At 43.1% G+C, this 12,989-nt stretch overlaps 1 protein-coding gene across 8 annotated transcripts in view; it reads right to left on the minus strand.

Annotated features, from left to right (window-relative positions):
• The window catches only part of cadpsb (Ca2+-dependent activator protein for secretion b), an 82,240-nt gene extending 70,285 nt beyond the window's left edge, over window positions 1-11,955 (minus strand). For all 8 annotated transcript variants that reach the window (XM_030776319.1, XM_030776316.1, XM_030776314.1 and 5 more), the window contains exon 1: window positions 11,620-11,955. In XM_030776319.1, coding sequence (XP_030632179.1) covers window positions 11,620-11,955 — 336 coding nt within the window. The remainder of the gene's footprint in view (window positions 1-11,619) is intronic.
• Between the last annotated feature and the right edge of the window lie 1,034 nt (window positions 11,956-12,989).

A 12,989-nucleotide genomic window follows, 5' to 3' on the forward strand; every position in this document is an offset into this window, starting at 1 on the left:
GAGATTTTATACAATTATGATTCGTCTCTAATCAGCAAAGCAATTTAACTGTAATATTTTTAACTGCACTATGGGTATTTTTGTTTGTTTTTTTTAAAACTTTGTCTCAAACTGGTGAAGCAATTTAACTGCAATAAACACAGTTTCATTGCTTTTGTCAGTTTTAGTTAAATGTAAGAAACATTAGTAATGAGTGTCTCTCTCTCTGCGCTGGGGCCATTAAAAAAACATCCCGTTATAATCAGTTACATAAAGTTTGACTGTAGCTTTATGTTTCCATTTATATTTTCCTAATGTAGAGTATTTAATACAGACAAAGCCAAAATTTTTGGTATACCACCTTGCCACGTCATGTAGATGTTGGCAAAGGTGAAATTAATAACACTATGAACACTATGCTAGTGGTAGCACTAGCGTGAACGTCCTTGAACACTATGCTAGCGATAGCATTAGCATAGATCGGTTGTGACAATGGATGAATATAATCGCCGAAATAAAGCCTTAGCTGCCCCCCTCCTCCCACCCCACCATGCTGTAGAACACAGTTAAAACAAACCATTTTCACTCACCTAGCCAATGTTTCAAAACTTTTTCCTTTTCCCTTGACAGATGTGCTGCGTTAGACATAGCACTAGCTAACCCTAAAAATAAAAGCTGCAAATAATCGGATAAATTTCCAAATCTGAAATTAACTTGATAATTGGCATTTAATCCCCTAAGGCCTCTTACACAGCCACTCTTTACCCTATGTGACTGGTCATGCTAAGTTTGGCGTGTTTGATGCCGGAGCTAGCGGAATTTCCAGAGGGCACGGCATGCAGTTGCCTCTCTGCTCTGGTCTTTTCTGCAACCCTCTGTGCTCACATTGTACATGATGGAAATCTTCATAAAAGCTTATGAAACTCCACTGAGATTTCTTTTCCTATGCTGTGCTTTTTTTTTTTCTTTTTTTTTTTAAGAGAAAAATGTAATAATTTAGCAATACTGCATTATACAGTGATGTCTTTAAGCCTGTGATTTTAGTTGGCTGCTTTTAATGGCAATTAGATTCATATTTTCATTTCTTGGCTTTGCTTTTCTTTTTTTTTCTTTTTTTTTCTTCCCGCTTAGACTCTTTCAGACTGACTTGTTGTCTATTCTCAAAATCTGGTTTCACCAATAGATATCATATTTTGGGGAGATGGGGTCGGGGGGGGGGGGGGGGGGGGGGGGGGGGGGTAATTTGCATCTGATTACCCTGAGACCACTGAACGGTGTTGTTCTTTGGAATTGTTTTAACAGGGCGAGAGAGTAGGAGCACAGAACAAGGCCGTACATACGGTGCGTGCCCTCCTCGTTTTTCTTCTACTTATTCTTCTTTTTCTTCCCTCTCTCTCTTTCTCCCTCTCTCTCTCCCTCTCTCTCTCTCTCCCTCTCTCTCTCTCTCTCTCTCACTCAAGCATCATTCCCTGGCCCACAGCAAAGCTGCTGCTGCACTCATGCAATTATAATAACTACTAATGACTCCGCAGTCTATGCGGATGAGGGGGGGCTATAGAGAAAGAAAAAGAGAGAGAGAGAGAGAGAGAGAGAGTGAGAGAGAATAAGAAGGGGGGGGGGGGCGAGAGAAAGGGAAGGTTGGACAAATTATGAGGTTTACACTCTGCGCCGTTTCATCCCCCAAAGAAAATGAATCTTAACTCATTTCGGGTTAATCAAATTAAATCCGCTCGTCTCTAATCTTTATGAATCAGCCAGATTGGGAGCTTTAGTGGGGGAAACTATGAGAATATATCCCCCCCCCCCCCCCCCCCCCCCACAACGCCTGTCACACAATACAAACCGTTTCCCAAATTGTTATGTAAGTGGAGGAGAGACATCAAATGTTATGCCAAAATTAGACCTAGGCAGTGAGAGGGAGAGGGAGAGAGAGATTTTTTTTTTTACATTGCCTTTAATACATCCATTTTTTCCATCTTGGTTGTGTCCATATTAAGTGATGCCTCCCCCAACCCCCTCCCCTACAGAGAAAACCCCACTCCATCCTTCCCCTTGCATCCGTACGCACAAGATATACATTCCATTCTTCATAAGGAGATACAAAGCTCTTTGTTAACAAGAGAACACAACACATTTTCAACACACCATACATTCAGAAAAGAGAGAGAGAGAGAGAATGAGAGAGAGAAAGAGAGAGAGAGTGAGAGAAAGAGAGAGAGAGAGAGGGAGAGAGAATGAGAGAGAGAGAGAGAGAATAAGAAAGGGAGGACAGAGAGAGAGAGAGAGTGAGAGGTAGACATTCAATGGATATAACACACTCACATCCACTTGTGCCTGACATTTCTGAGAAAGAAAAAGAGAGAGAGAGAGAGCTTGTCTTCAACAATGAGAAACAGAGGTAAGACGTGGGGGGGGGGGGGGGAGAATGATCTCACTGTTGTAAATTACACTTTGTATCAAATCACCGCCGGAGTGCTCGTCGCATGATTTAGAGTTTATCAATTCGCTGCCTTCCCAATGGGCACGGCACGAATTTGATTTTTGAGTTTCAAATCTAGAGAGCTAGAAGTTCGGATAGATTATTTTTTTAAATGTATTTATGATTCACCGTGGGACGTATACGAAGTAATGACTTCACAACACCAGTTTCTCAGAGTAGAAAGCAGTGCTCAATGAGAATTGAAGGGCGAACATTCAAGGTTTGCAAGGTTGCACTAACTCATGTTCTGTGCTCTAGGGCTGTGTATTGTAATGGGAGAAGTGGTTTGTGTTGGTGGACCTGGGCACTTTCAGTGAAAGCAGAAGAATCCATCCTGTGTTAAGAGATTATACAATGAGCCTAACAAGATGCAGAGTGGCAGCTGACTGGTCTAGAGATGGCATTCAAATACCAGAGCTCTGCTTACATAAAGACACGCGGAAAACACACGCACGCACGCACGCACACGCATGCAGCCGCTTACAGACAAATGCATGTGCACATGTCTACATACAAAGACACACACACACACGCACACACACACACACTATGAATGACGATCTCTCATTCATAGATATGGGAACGTCAAAAGGAGAAGAACTTCACCTCTGCGGATGGAATATGACGCCAGCAAGAGAGTCCAGTACCCAAAAAGACAGAAAGATAGAAAGAGAGAGAGGGGAAGAGAGAGAGAGAGAGAGAGAGAGAAGGAGTGGAGAGGGAGGGAAAAGAACAGACACAGAGAGAAGAAAAACAGGGACATTGTAGTGTGTAATAGAGTGTTAGCCACACATCCCATAGTTAAACTGCCACTCTCTGTCGACCTCGTAACCAGCCAGCCAATCAGAGGCCTGCCAGCCAGGGCTGGTGGGGAAACTCTGGCAGAGAGGAACAGCGAGTTCCTTTCCCACCTAACATCTCAACCACTCCCTCCAAACTGTCCTTCACACACACACATACACACACAAACACGCGCGCGCGCACACATCACGCTACTGTGACCACAAGCTGCTCACTTTGAGCTTCCAACTCAAGGACCACCATTTTGGATCTGAAGGGAGGTGTGTCAGTACTTCCATTTTGGATCTGAAGAAAGGCAGGTGGTTCACCATACTGAATGACACTAAGATGATCTTCAAAACGAATCAGACCAGACTCTGGAATCTCCCTTGCCAGGGATATGAATGTTATTCATCAAAATTCATATGCTAACATCAGGGACAGAGTGCTGAAAAATAGCTGCGTGAACATTTTTAACCAGCTTACAAACTCTAAAACAAAACATACCAAGGTGATTTAAAAAAGGCTAATCATTGTGTTCCAATATTACCTCACCTAACACATGAGCTGCTTACTCTGAGTGTGCTCACTGCGCATTAGTCTCTGTTAATGTGATGTAAAATGTGGAACGCAGCTGAGTACAATCAAATGTTTTATTGCGTTAAAAGAAATGGAATGAAATTTGTTCTTCAAATGAAATGTTCGCCGTTTCATTATATGTTTTCATGTGCGTTGAATTCCAGGGAGGAATCTGAGTGGATAATCAGAAAACTCCAGAAAAGTCACAGAAGCTGATTTAGGCTTCTATTGTTATTCTGTGGCTGTACTCTGTGTGTGTGTGTGAGTGTGTGTGTGTGTGTGTTTGTGTGTAGCTGACTCTGCACATATTCACTAAGACCATACAACTCTTTTCTGAGGGATGCACAAGACAAGTCATATTCTACCCCCTGATGGGAGACCACGTCTATTTGAAAAGCTTCAAAGAGAAAGAAAGAAAAGGAAAGAAAGAGGGAGAGAACAGCAGTGGCTTTGTGCAATCATATGTGTGTGTGTGTGTGTGTGTGTGTGTGTGTGTGTGTGGATGAGACCTCTCTTAATCCAGTGAAGCCCGTGTGATGTGTTAGCTATCTCAAAATGGCTCTGTCTTAAACAGTTCTCTGCCTAACAGAAGCACTGAGAGCTCACATCTCACAGACATACACACACACACACACACACACACACACACACACACACACACACACACATACACACACCACAAGATGGCAGTTATAAAGGAGCTATGTTTGCAAAAAGTTCTCTCACTCTACTGTTACTCGGGGTGAAAATGGAGACTTTGTTTGTCTGACCTTGAGAGAGAAACAAGGTCACACGGTCTGACGAATAAGGATGGGGGATTGGAGCATCTTGGTTTAATGGATGATGGGAGGGAGGGAGAGCTAGAGAGGAGATGTAATAGAGCAAGACAGGTCATGCATATGTGTGTGCGTGTGTGTGTGTGTGCGTGTGTGTGTGTGTGTGTGTGTGTGCGCACGTGTGTGTGTGCACATGTGTGTGTATTGGTGTGTGTCTGTTGTAGTTTGTGTTGTCAACCTCAGAACTTCTCTATACCGGACAATAAGAGTCTGTGCTGGTAATTGAGATCTCTGTACTGGGTTTGGAGGAACTATGTTCACTTTATCTGTTCACAGTGCAGGTTTTCCATTGCTCTCTGTCCTACTGTCGTAGTGTGGAAGTATGTGAGTCTATTAGTACTGGTAGGCTACATAAACTGAATGAAAGTTTGTCTCTAATTAATGAAGAAGAGACCACCCTGTTTCCATGCATAACAGAAACTCTAATTTCCACAATTAATAGAACACAAGTTGCATTTGCCATATTGCACACACATACACAGCAATGCATGAACGTGCACACGCACACACACACACACACGCACACATGCACAGATGCATACGCCTTCCCTGTAAATATATAAACATGTAAAAATGGTAAGAAAATAAGGACCACGAAAGCCTAAAATTTCCAGTACTATACATATCAGTCATAAATGAGTTAACAACTCATAAATGAGTTAAAAGTACAGAAAACTCACATATTCCTTTGTGAAAATAATTTCCACCGACCAAGAAAGGTACCCACGGGCTTTTTAAGAATCTCTCTCTCTCTCTCTCTGTCTCTCTCTTTCTCTCTGTCTCTCCCTCACACACACACACACACACACACACACACACACACACACACACACACTCAAACATGCCTTTGTAAATGTGATTACTTCAAAATGAAAGAATACTAAAACCCATTCAATCTAATCCTGATGTCTTTTCATTCTGACAGATTTAAGACAGTGTTTTTTTTTGTTTTTTGTTTTTTGTTTTTTTTTCTGTTAGGGCTCTTAGCCATACTGCAGTCCTCTCCTCTTCACACCTCGTTACAGAGGCTCTCTCCTCTTCACCTGCCCCTGCCCCCTACTCATTTAATCAATCCATTCTTCTCCGCCAGTTACTTTAATATGATACTAATCTTCAACCCTCTCAACACACTCATTTTTTTTTTTCCTGGAGACAGGTTCTGCTTTTTTTTTTTTTTTTTCTCTTTCTAACAGATTCTCTTCTTTAAACGAAGCCTCTCTTCACCCCTTCATCACTCCATCATCCCCCTCACACTCACACACACACACACACCTCCACTCCCATGGCCTTATCTCCCTGTATTAATTTCCTCCAGCTTACCACAAGAACAAATGAAGGTTGAGGCGGAATGATGTCATAAAGGAAGCTTTGGAACCTTACCAAAAAGAACGTTTCAGTGTTCTAGTTCCGTTGAGATTTTCCAAAGCTTTCATCTATCACTGGTAATATGATCCATTTTACTGGCTTCTTACCTTTACTAACATGTTTAGAGACTGGTCTATGTCTTATCTTATTAAACTTGATGAAGCTTATTTTTAACAGCCCAGGACAGTCATGTATTTGTAAAGAAAAGGTCTGGGTCCATTTTTATTTGAATATTTCTTTTCTAGGCCCAAGTAAAGAGCTGTACAAAGGAAGGAGTGATCAGATGTACAGTTTAATGAAGAGTTAGTCGAAGGAAGAGTTTCCAAAATAACATCCAAGCTTTCTGGCTCTCTGTACTCATCACAGACGGAACGGCTCAAAAAAAAAAATTCACTTCTTTCAACTGAATTCAGATCAAAGGAAGTTTTTAAAGGTTTTGGCCTCGTTTAATTTTCATTTGACCTTTTTCCTGACCTCCAGTTTTCCAACAATGATAGACAGCCATGCTACTCATCTCTCTCTTTTTCTCCATCCCTCTCTCACTCTCTCTGCCTTAAACGTGTCCTATTTCTTGTTGATCAGCAGAGTACACCTTGTGACTCCAACATTGTTCTAAAAATGTGAGTGTGTGTGTGTGCGCGTGCGTGTGTGCACGTGCGTGCGTGTGTGTGATTAGATGTAAAATTCTCTCACTCTCTCCTTTTCTGATACACACATACACACACAGACAGATGCACAAACATACCCACACTGAAACTATAGCCAAGAAATACTCAGGGGAGAGTCACTATAAGAGCGTGCTAACTGAATTGGCGAAATGCTAACTGCACCCCTCACACAATGCATGGCTGATTTGCGCCCCGGTTTGATTTCAGCTATAATCAGATGGGCTGGATTTGGCCAAAAGCGGGGCTCCCTGGCTAGAGGGGGCGGAGAGCATTCTAAGCCAATCAGGGCCCATTGTGGCAACCTCTTACCAGCCACTGATTGGGTCACTCATTCACACATTCTTCTCTTTTCTTCCCACCTGACAGGGCCCTGAAATTTCCATTTTAGGTTAAAACGCAGGGGGATGAACATGAAATTTTTACTCCAAAAATCCCAAACATTCCAAGATGCATATCACTACTATTTAAAGCAGAAGAGGGTCTCAAACACACTTTTTTTCCCATAGCGTCACAGGTTTAATTTCTCTTAATATGAAAAATTCACTTTGAGGGTGTATGTCTTTTACTATCTCAAATACACACACACACACACGCACAGATATACTAATGATGTTACTTCCCAACACAGGGCATACGCAGGTACGTTAGAGAGCAGCGTGAAAAACATACAGGCAAACTCAAAGTAAGCCCAGAGGAGACCACGCAGACAAAGTGTCTTTCACCTCTGCCTGCAGGAAGGCAAAGCTGCGAGCGTTAATAGGACGCTGAGAAGGATTTCTCAGAGGGCTCCACACGAAGTGACAGTGTGTAATTGCTCCATTGCTGGGCACCTTTCGCAGGGTCAATGCTCAGCTCAACACCGCAACTGCAAACAGAAGCAACACCAGGCCTGTTTGGTCCTGGTACCACGGCTACAATGAGAAATCACCACAAGTCATTATTAATCTCACACACACACACACACACACAATGTCTACATACATACACTCTCATGTACAACATTAAAAACAACAATAACAGTTTTTTCATGTTCATACAAAAAAGTATTCTGTATAAAGTACAGTTTTTAAATCTCATTTTGATATAGAATTCACTTTATATCATATCACAATATCAAATAATACTGGGTACATTATGTCGAATAGGCCAGTCTTCAATTTTAAATTTGAATATCCTGAATATAGCTTATTATTAAACATTGATGAGTTGGATTTCCTCTGTAAGAATATGGTGATTTAAGTACAGGTGTACAAATCCTTGCCATTCGAGAGGCAAAGAGTTAGGACGACGGCAGACGTGCATTCAATAACAGAAGAATACAATTTGGCTCTGTTTTCATGCATTTATAGGAGAAACCAGAGACAACTATCCATTTATAATTATTACCGTGAAAGCAATGCACATTAAGTCAGTGGAGAATTGGACGAGAACCAAAACGCACTGATATTAAAGAGCTTTGGTTGCAACAAATGAAATGCACACAGTGTAATCGGCAGATAAAGCAATGGCCAGAACAGCACCGTGTGCATGGGTTTGGCCAAAAAAACAAAACAAAACAAAACAAAACAAACAAAAAAAAAGTCTCCTCATTTTTTTTTTTTTTCCTCAATTTTTTTTTTTCCAGAATGTTCTCAGCCTTAGGGTTAGTACACACGATATCCACCACACGAAATGTGTTTGCGTTGCGACGTCAGTCGGCGGTCCTCGTTTTGGACACGACAGCGCGTGACCTGTGGGGCCCTTTTAAAAATGAACCAGTGGAGAAAAACGACAAGATAGCTGTCATCCAATCAGCAACGGGGGAGACAACTGAACATGACAGGCAGGTTTTGCCTTGTGTAACCTGTCATTGACAGATGTATTAAAAATAAAATTCTGTTTGGCAGAGTTCATAGAACCTTAACACTCCCTCTTCTTCAACATATTCTGACGGCGGCTGAGATGAATGGGACTGATTTGACTGATTTTACAGTCAAAGGCTGGTGCTAACAGGTCAAATTGATGTGAAAATGGTGTATTTTTGGACTTGTGAGCAGTACCACCTGCTTCAGAAATTAACAACCTGAAGACATTCAAGATGTGCCTTCAACACAGAATTCAAGTTTGAAGAGTCCGTTTGTGCCGTTTTTAGGTTCTAGGTTACAGTACATATGTTGTACTCTGTATTCAATAGTGGCAGCTCTTGTCAGGGTAAGATTGCAGACTGTGTCAGACCAGTTACATGCTGTGAAGTATTCTGGGAAATGTAGTTTGTTTGCTGCCTTATCCAACACTTGTCATTTGCTTATTTGTTTGTTTAGATGGCTGGTTCATTTTTGAACGAAAATTATCTTAATAATGTGTTGACACTAATTAATGGAACTCATTGAGGCAATTAAATAGTAGATATTTCTGAGTGTCTACAAATTCCCCATAATCTGACAAGGAAAGAATACCCAAAATTTATTAAAGTCAGAAACATCTTAACCTCTCTTTGAAGAAGATAGTCCATTATGATGAGAGTTGCTTCTGAAAGTGAAATCCAGTTTCAAATCTGTCCTTGTTTTATCATCTTTTTTTCCCTCTCTTTCTTTCTTTTTTTTTTTAAATGAAAATGAAGCTCTAACCCACGCTTTCAGCAGCAGTTTAACGCGACCTCTCCTCTTGTGAAATGTCCTTTCTGGCCTCGCTTGGCAGCGATGACTCATGGAGTCACAGCGGTAATGGACTGCCATGACTCCAGTGGACTGTGGAGATCTCCTCAGTCGGCCATGAGTCAACAGCAAAGAGTCACAGTCATAGCCAATGCACCACCAACTGTGACTCAGCGATTGGACTCATATTGTGAAGATCACAGCTTGGATTCTTTTGTTGTCCTTCGACACAGCGTGAGCTTCATCTATCAACACACAGCCGTATCGATCAGTGCTCCTATAGGTACAGTCACTCTGTAGCTGCAGACATGAGACAGAGGGGCACTGCCAAGAGTCTAGTCTGTGTGTGTTCTTTCAGTCAATGAAGACTTTATGGTTTCAGCCCTAACTGACCGACAGATCACTTCATTGTATCCTTCACGATTAATTAGGCGGCTAAAAACTACAGGAGCAAATTTACTGTCATCTGCATTTGCCCATGCGTATGGGGCAAACGGTTATTCTTGAATAAACTGATATATTATCGAGATTTAGTGTGTGTGTGTGTGTGTCTTGAGAAAGTCAGAAAAGATTGATGGGAGCTTAGATATTTTAAGTATGGACATGTCTGTGTGTATTCACAGACGTAAAACAAGGCCTTAAACGTCTCAAAACAAGAGGAAATTCTGTGATCTCCTTCACTGCAAATTTTCTCCTTTTGGAAATCTGTCGTAGGACCAGCACAATCAGGTCACAGCAGTGTCTACCGAGAGCAACGTCTAAACACACACACAGGCGCGCACACACACATGCACAACCAGCTACAATGGCTTTCCACTGCTCTGCATTGTCCCTCTACTCTCTCTCTCTCTCTCTCTAACTCTGATGACTCAACCCATACATCTTCCGTTTTGTCCTTTTAATACTGTCCACAGCACACGTATCTTCAATAAGACATAATAAACTTATTCAGAACACATTCTACCTATTGACCATCCACTTAATTAAACCCCAGAGAAGACAGCAAACAGCTGATTCAATGTATGCTGCTATGCTGGACCATCCCATCTGCAGAATAGCAAACATAAATAAATACAGAGCATTAACAGGGATCTAAAGAACTCTCTCACCTTGTCTATCAAAGCATAATTTGACTTTGGTGGCACTTGTATGTGTAAACAGGCACAGGTTGTCTCAGAGCAATGTAAAAGTAATGCACAGGACCTTCACTAAGGTCTTTGCAGCACAGATCACATCTGTTGTGTAATGAGTGCTCGGAGAGACCCTATTTCGCCTCTCTCTCTCTCTCTCTCTGTCTGTCTCTCTCTCTTTCTTTCTCTCTCTGTGCCCTCATGGAGGCAACATTGTTTTTAGTTGTCAGCTGTTAAAGCAATTAGATGAGTTGGAATGGAGTAATTACAAATGATTTCTGATGATTAATGATTAATTGGTAATATAAGCCTTTATAACCCCCAGCCTAATCGCTGTCTGTGGATTCACAACAGTTCCTTTGTGGCGAATGGGTCTCAATCTAGCATCATGTGTCTCTTCCACCTAAAGTCACCTTGAGAGGATGAATTGAGCGGAGCTGTTGAACGGAGATGGCGCAAACAAGACTGTGTCCTGCCCAGCGCAAGAGTGCACATAGCTGTAGACTTCCAATGGGAAGCCAGTCATGTGACCCGGTCGGTCGAGCGAGCGAGCTCGACACTACGGCAATGACAGTGCTTTATTTTGGTCCTGGTCCATCGCCCCCCCCCCCCCCCCCCCCCCCCCCCCCCTCCCACACACACACACACACACACACACACACACACACACACACGCACGCACACACGCACACACTTCCCCACCCCAAAGAGTATCTATAATTGGAACTGGTGTCTCGTCGCGTGCAGCCGCCGAATCCGTCCGAGTGTGCACGAGCCCCCACTGGGTTCGTTGTGTTCCGTTTTCTCGGTGCTGGACGGTCCCGAGAACCCCACTTTGCAAAAAAAAAAAAAAAAAGAATCGAACGGACTGAAATATGAATGTTGTGATTCTACTCTCTCCGCAATCCCCCTGATTCTCGCAGTCTCATGGCTCTCTCTTAATGTCCCATTTAACAACAAACTGATTTAAAGCATGAACCCTCATCCTTGTCGTGCTCAAACGAACCATTTCATCGGAACATCAACTCAGTCGATGAAATGGTGGTTTCAGCTCTCGTCGGGAAACAAAGAACAGACTTATTTATTGCGTTTAAATAACCAGCATCCCAAGGTTACACTGAACATTAACAAAAATACTGGACCTGACCAGTGCGACCCTGCCGTTCTTACCTTAAGCTGTCGCCTGGCCATGTCGGTTGGCTGTTTGGCGTTGAAGGGGTAGGCGATGCATCGCATTACGAAAACATACAGTTGCAGCTTCTTTTTACGCTCTTCTTCCTCCCGCTGCAATTTTTCCAGGTCCTCTTTCTCCTCGCTGACAGCCGACGGGCTGGGGCTGGACGGCCGGGCGCTGCTGCCGCGGCTGCTGGGCTGAAGCCCGCCAGAGCTCTCGCTGGTTCTGCTTGGAGAGATACGAGAGGACCCAGACTGGGGTGCCATCACCTCCTTGCTCTCCTCTTCCACTATCCCGTCCGATTCCTCCTCGCTGGATGATGGATCCAACATTTTTCTTGCTCAAAGGAAGCGTCCGTCTAACCTTGCCTGACAGCTAAATACAGAACTCGCAGAACCGCAGAACAAAAAAATGGACCATAAAATCACGGTGCTGATCTTATATTAATGTGGAAAGAAAGAGAGACGACGTATCCTTATATATCAACACAAAACCAGGGACAGGACCCAAAAATTATGTGGGATGATGGGGGTATGTGTCTCGCTAGCTGCCGACAGATAGACTGCAATCTCCTCACACCGCGAGCTCCGATACTGCTGCTGCTGCTTACGTGTTCGCTGTGTTTCAGCTCAGGATGCGAGAGGAGGAGGGAGGGAGAACTGAGAGAAGGTAAGGGAGGGGAGGAGGCAGAGCGTATCAGTGAAAGCGGACCTTTCAATGAAAAAAGAAACGAGCGATGGCCACTTCCTGCCGAGCAGTGATCGAGATGCAGGCGAGCAGCTGTCCGTGGTGCTGAACGCGAAGAGAGGGTAGCTTCTGTCGCTTGAGAAGGGGGGGGGGGGGGGGGGTGCTAGCACAGCACGAGCTGCATTGACTTTTAAAGAGAGAGGTTTGTGTTCCGTTTTGACCTGTAGGCTCTAGTAAATCACAGTGAGTTTGTGAGTTTGGGGACAATACGCCATGAGAAGAGAAAAAAAGGCTGTTTCCAGTGACATTGATAATAAACGAACGTCACTATTACATATGTGTAAATCATTAGAATACAGCGACCAGACAAGACTCGTCTGGTGTTTGGGGCTTTGTACACTAAACTCCTTAACAAGCAAAGCAACGTTAACCAGCCAATTTGCTGTCATTAATATTTTAAAATACCATTACGGGAACACCAGCTCCTGCTGGCCACTTGAGGCATCCACCTTTTGGAATTTTACTCATTAGACTTGCGCAACTGATACATATTTATCAAGTAGGCTGCTCAGCCAATCCACACGTTCATTTAACGTAAACAGACTGAATGTAGGACAAGCTCACTGCACTAACAAGCTTCGGGAAGTTGGATATATCCTGCCAGAGTTGATACAGACCT

Source organism: Chanos chanos, chromosome 6, assembly GCF_902362185.1.
Source record: "Chanos chanos chromosome 6, fChaCha1.1, whole genome shotgun sequence".
Classification (NCBI taxonomy): Eukaryota; Metazoa; Chordata; class Actinopteri; order Gonorynchiformes; family Chanidae; genus Chanos; species Chanos chanos.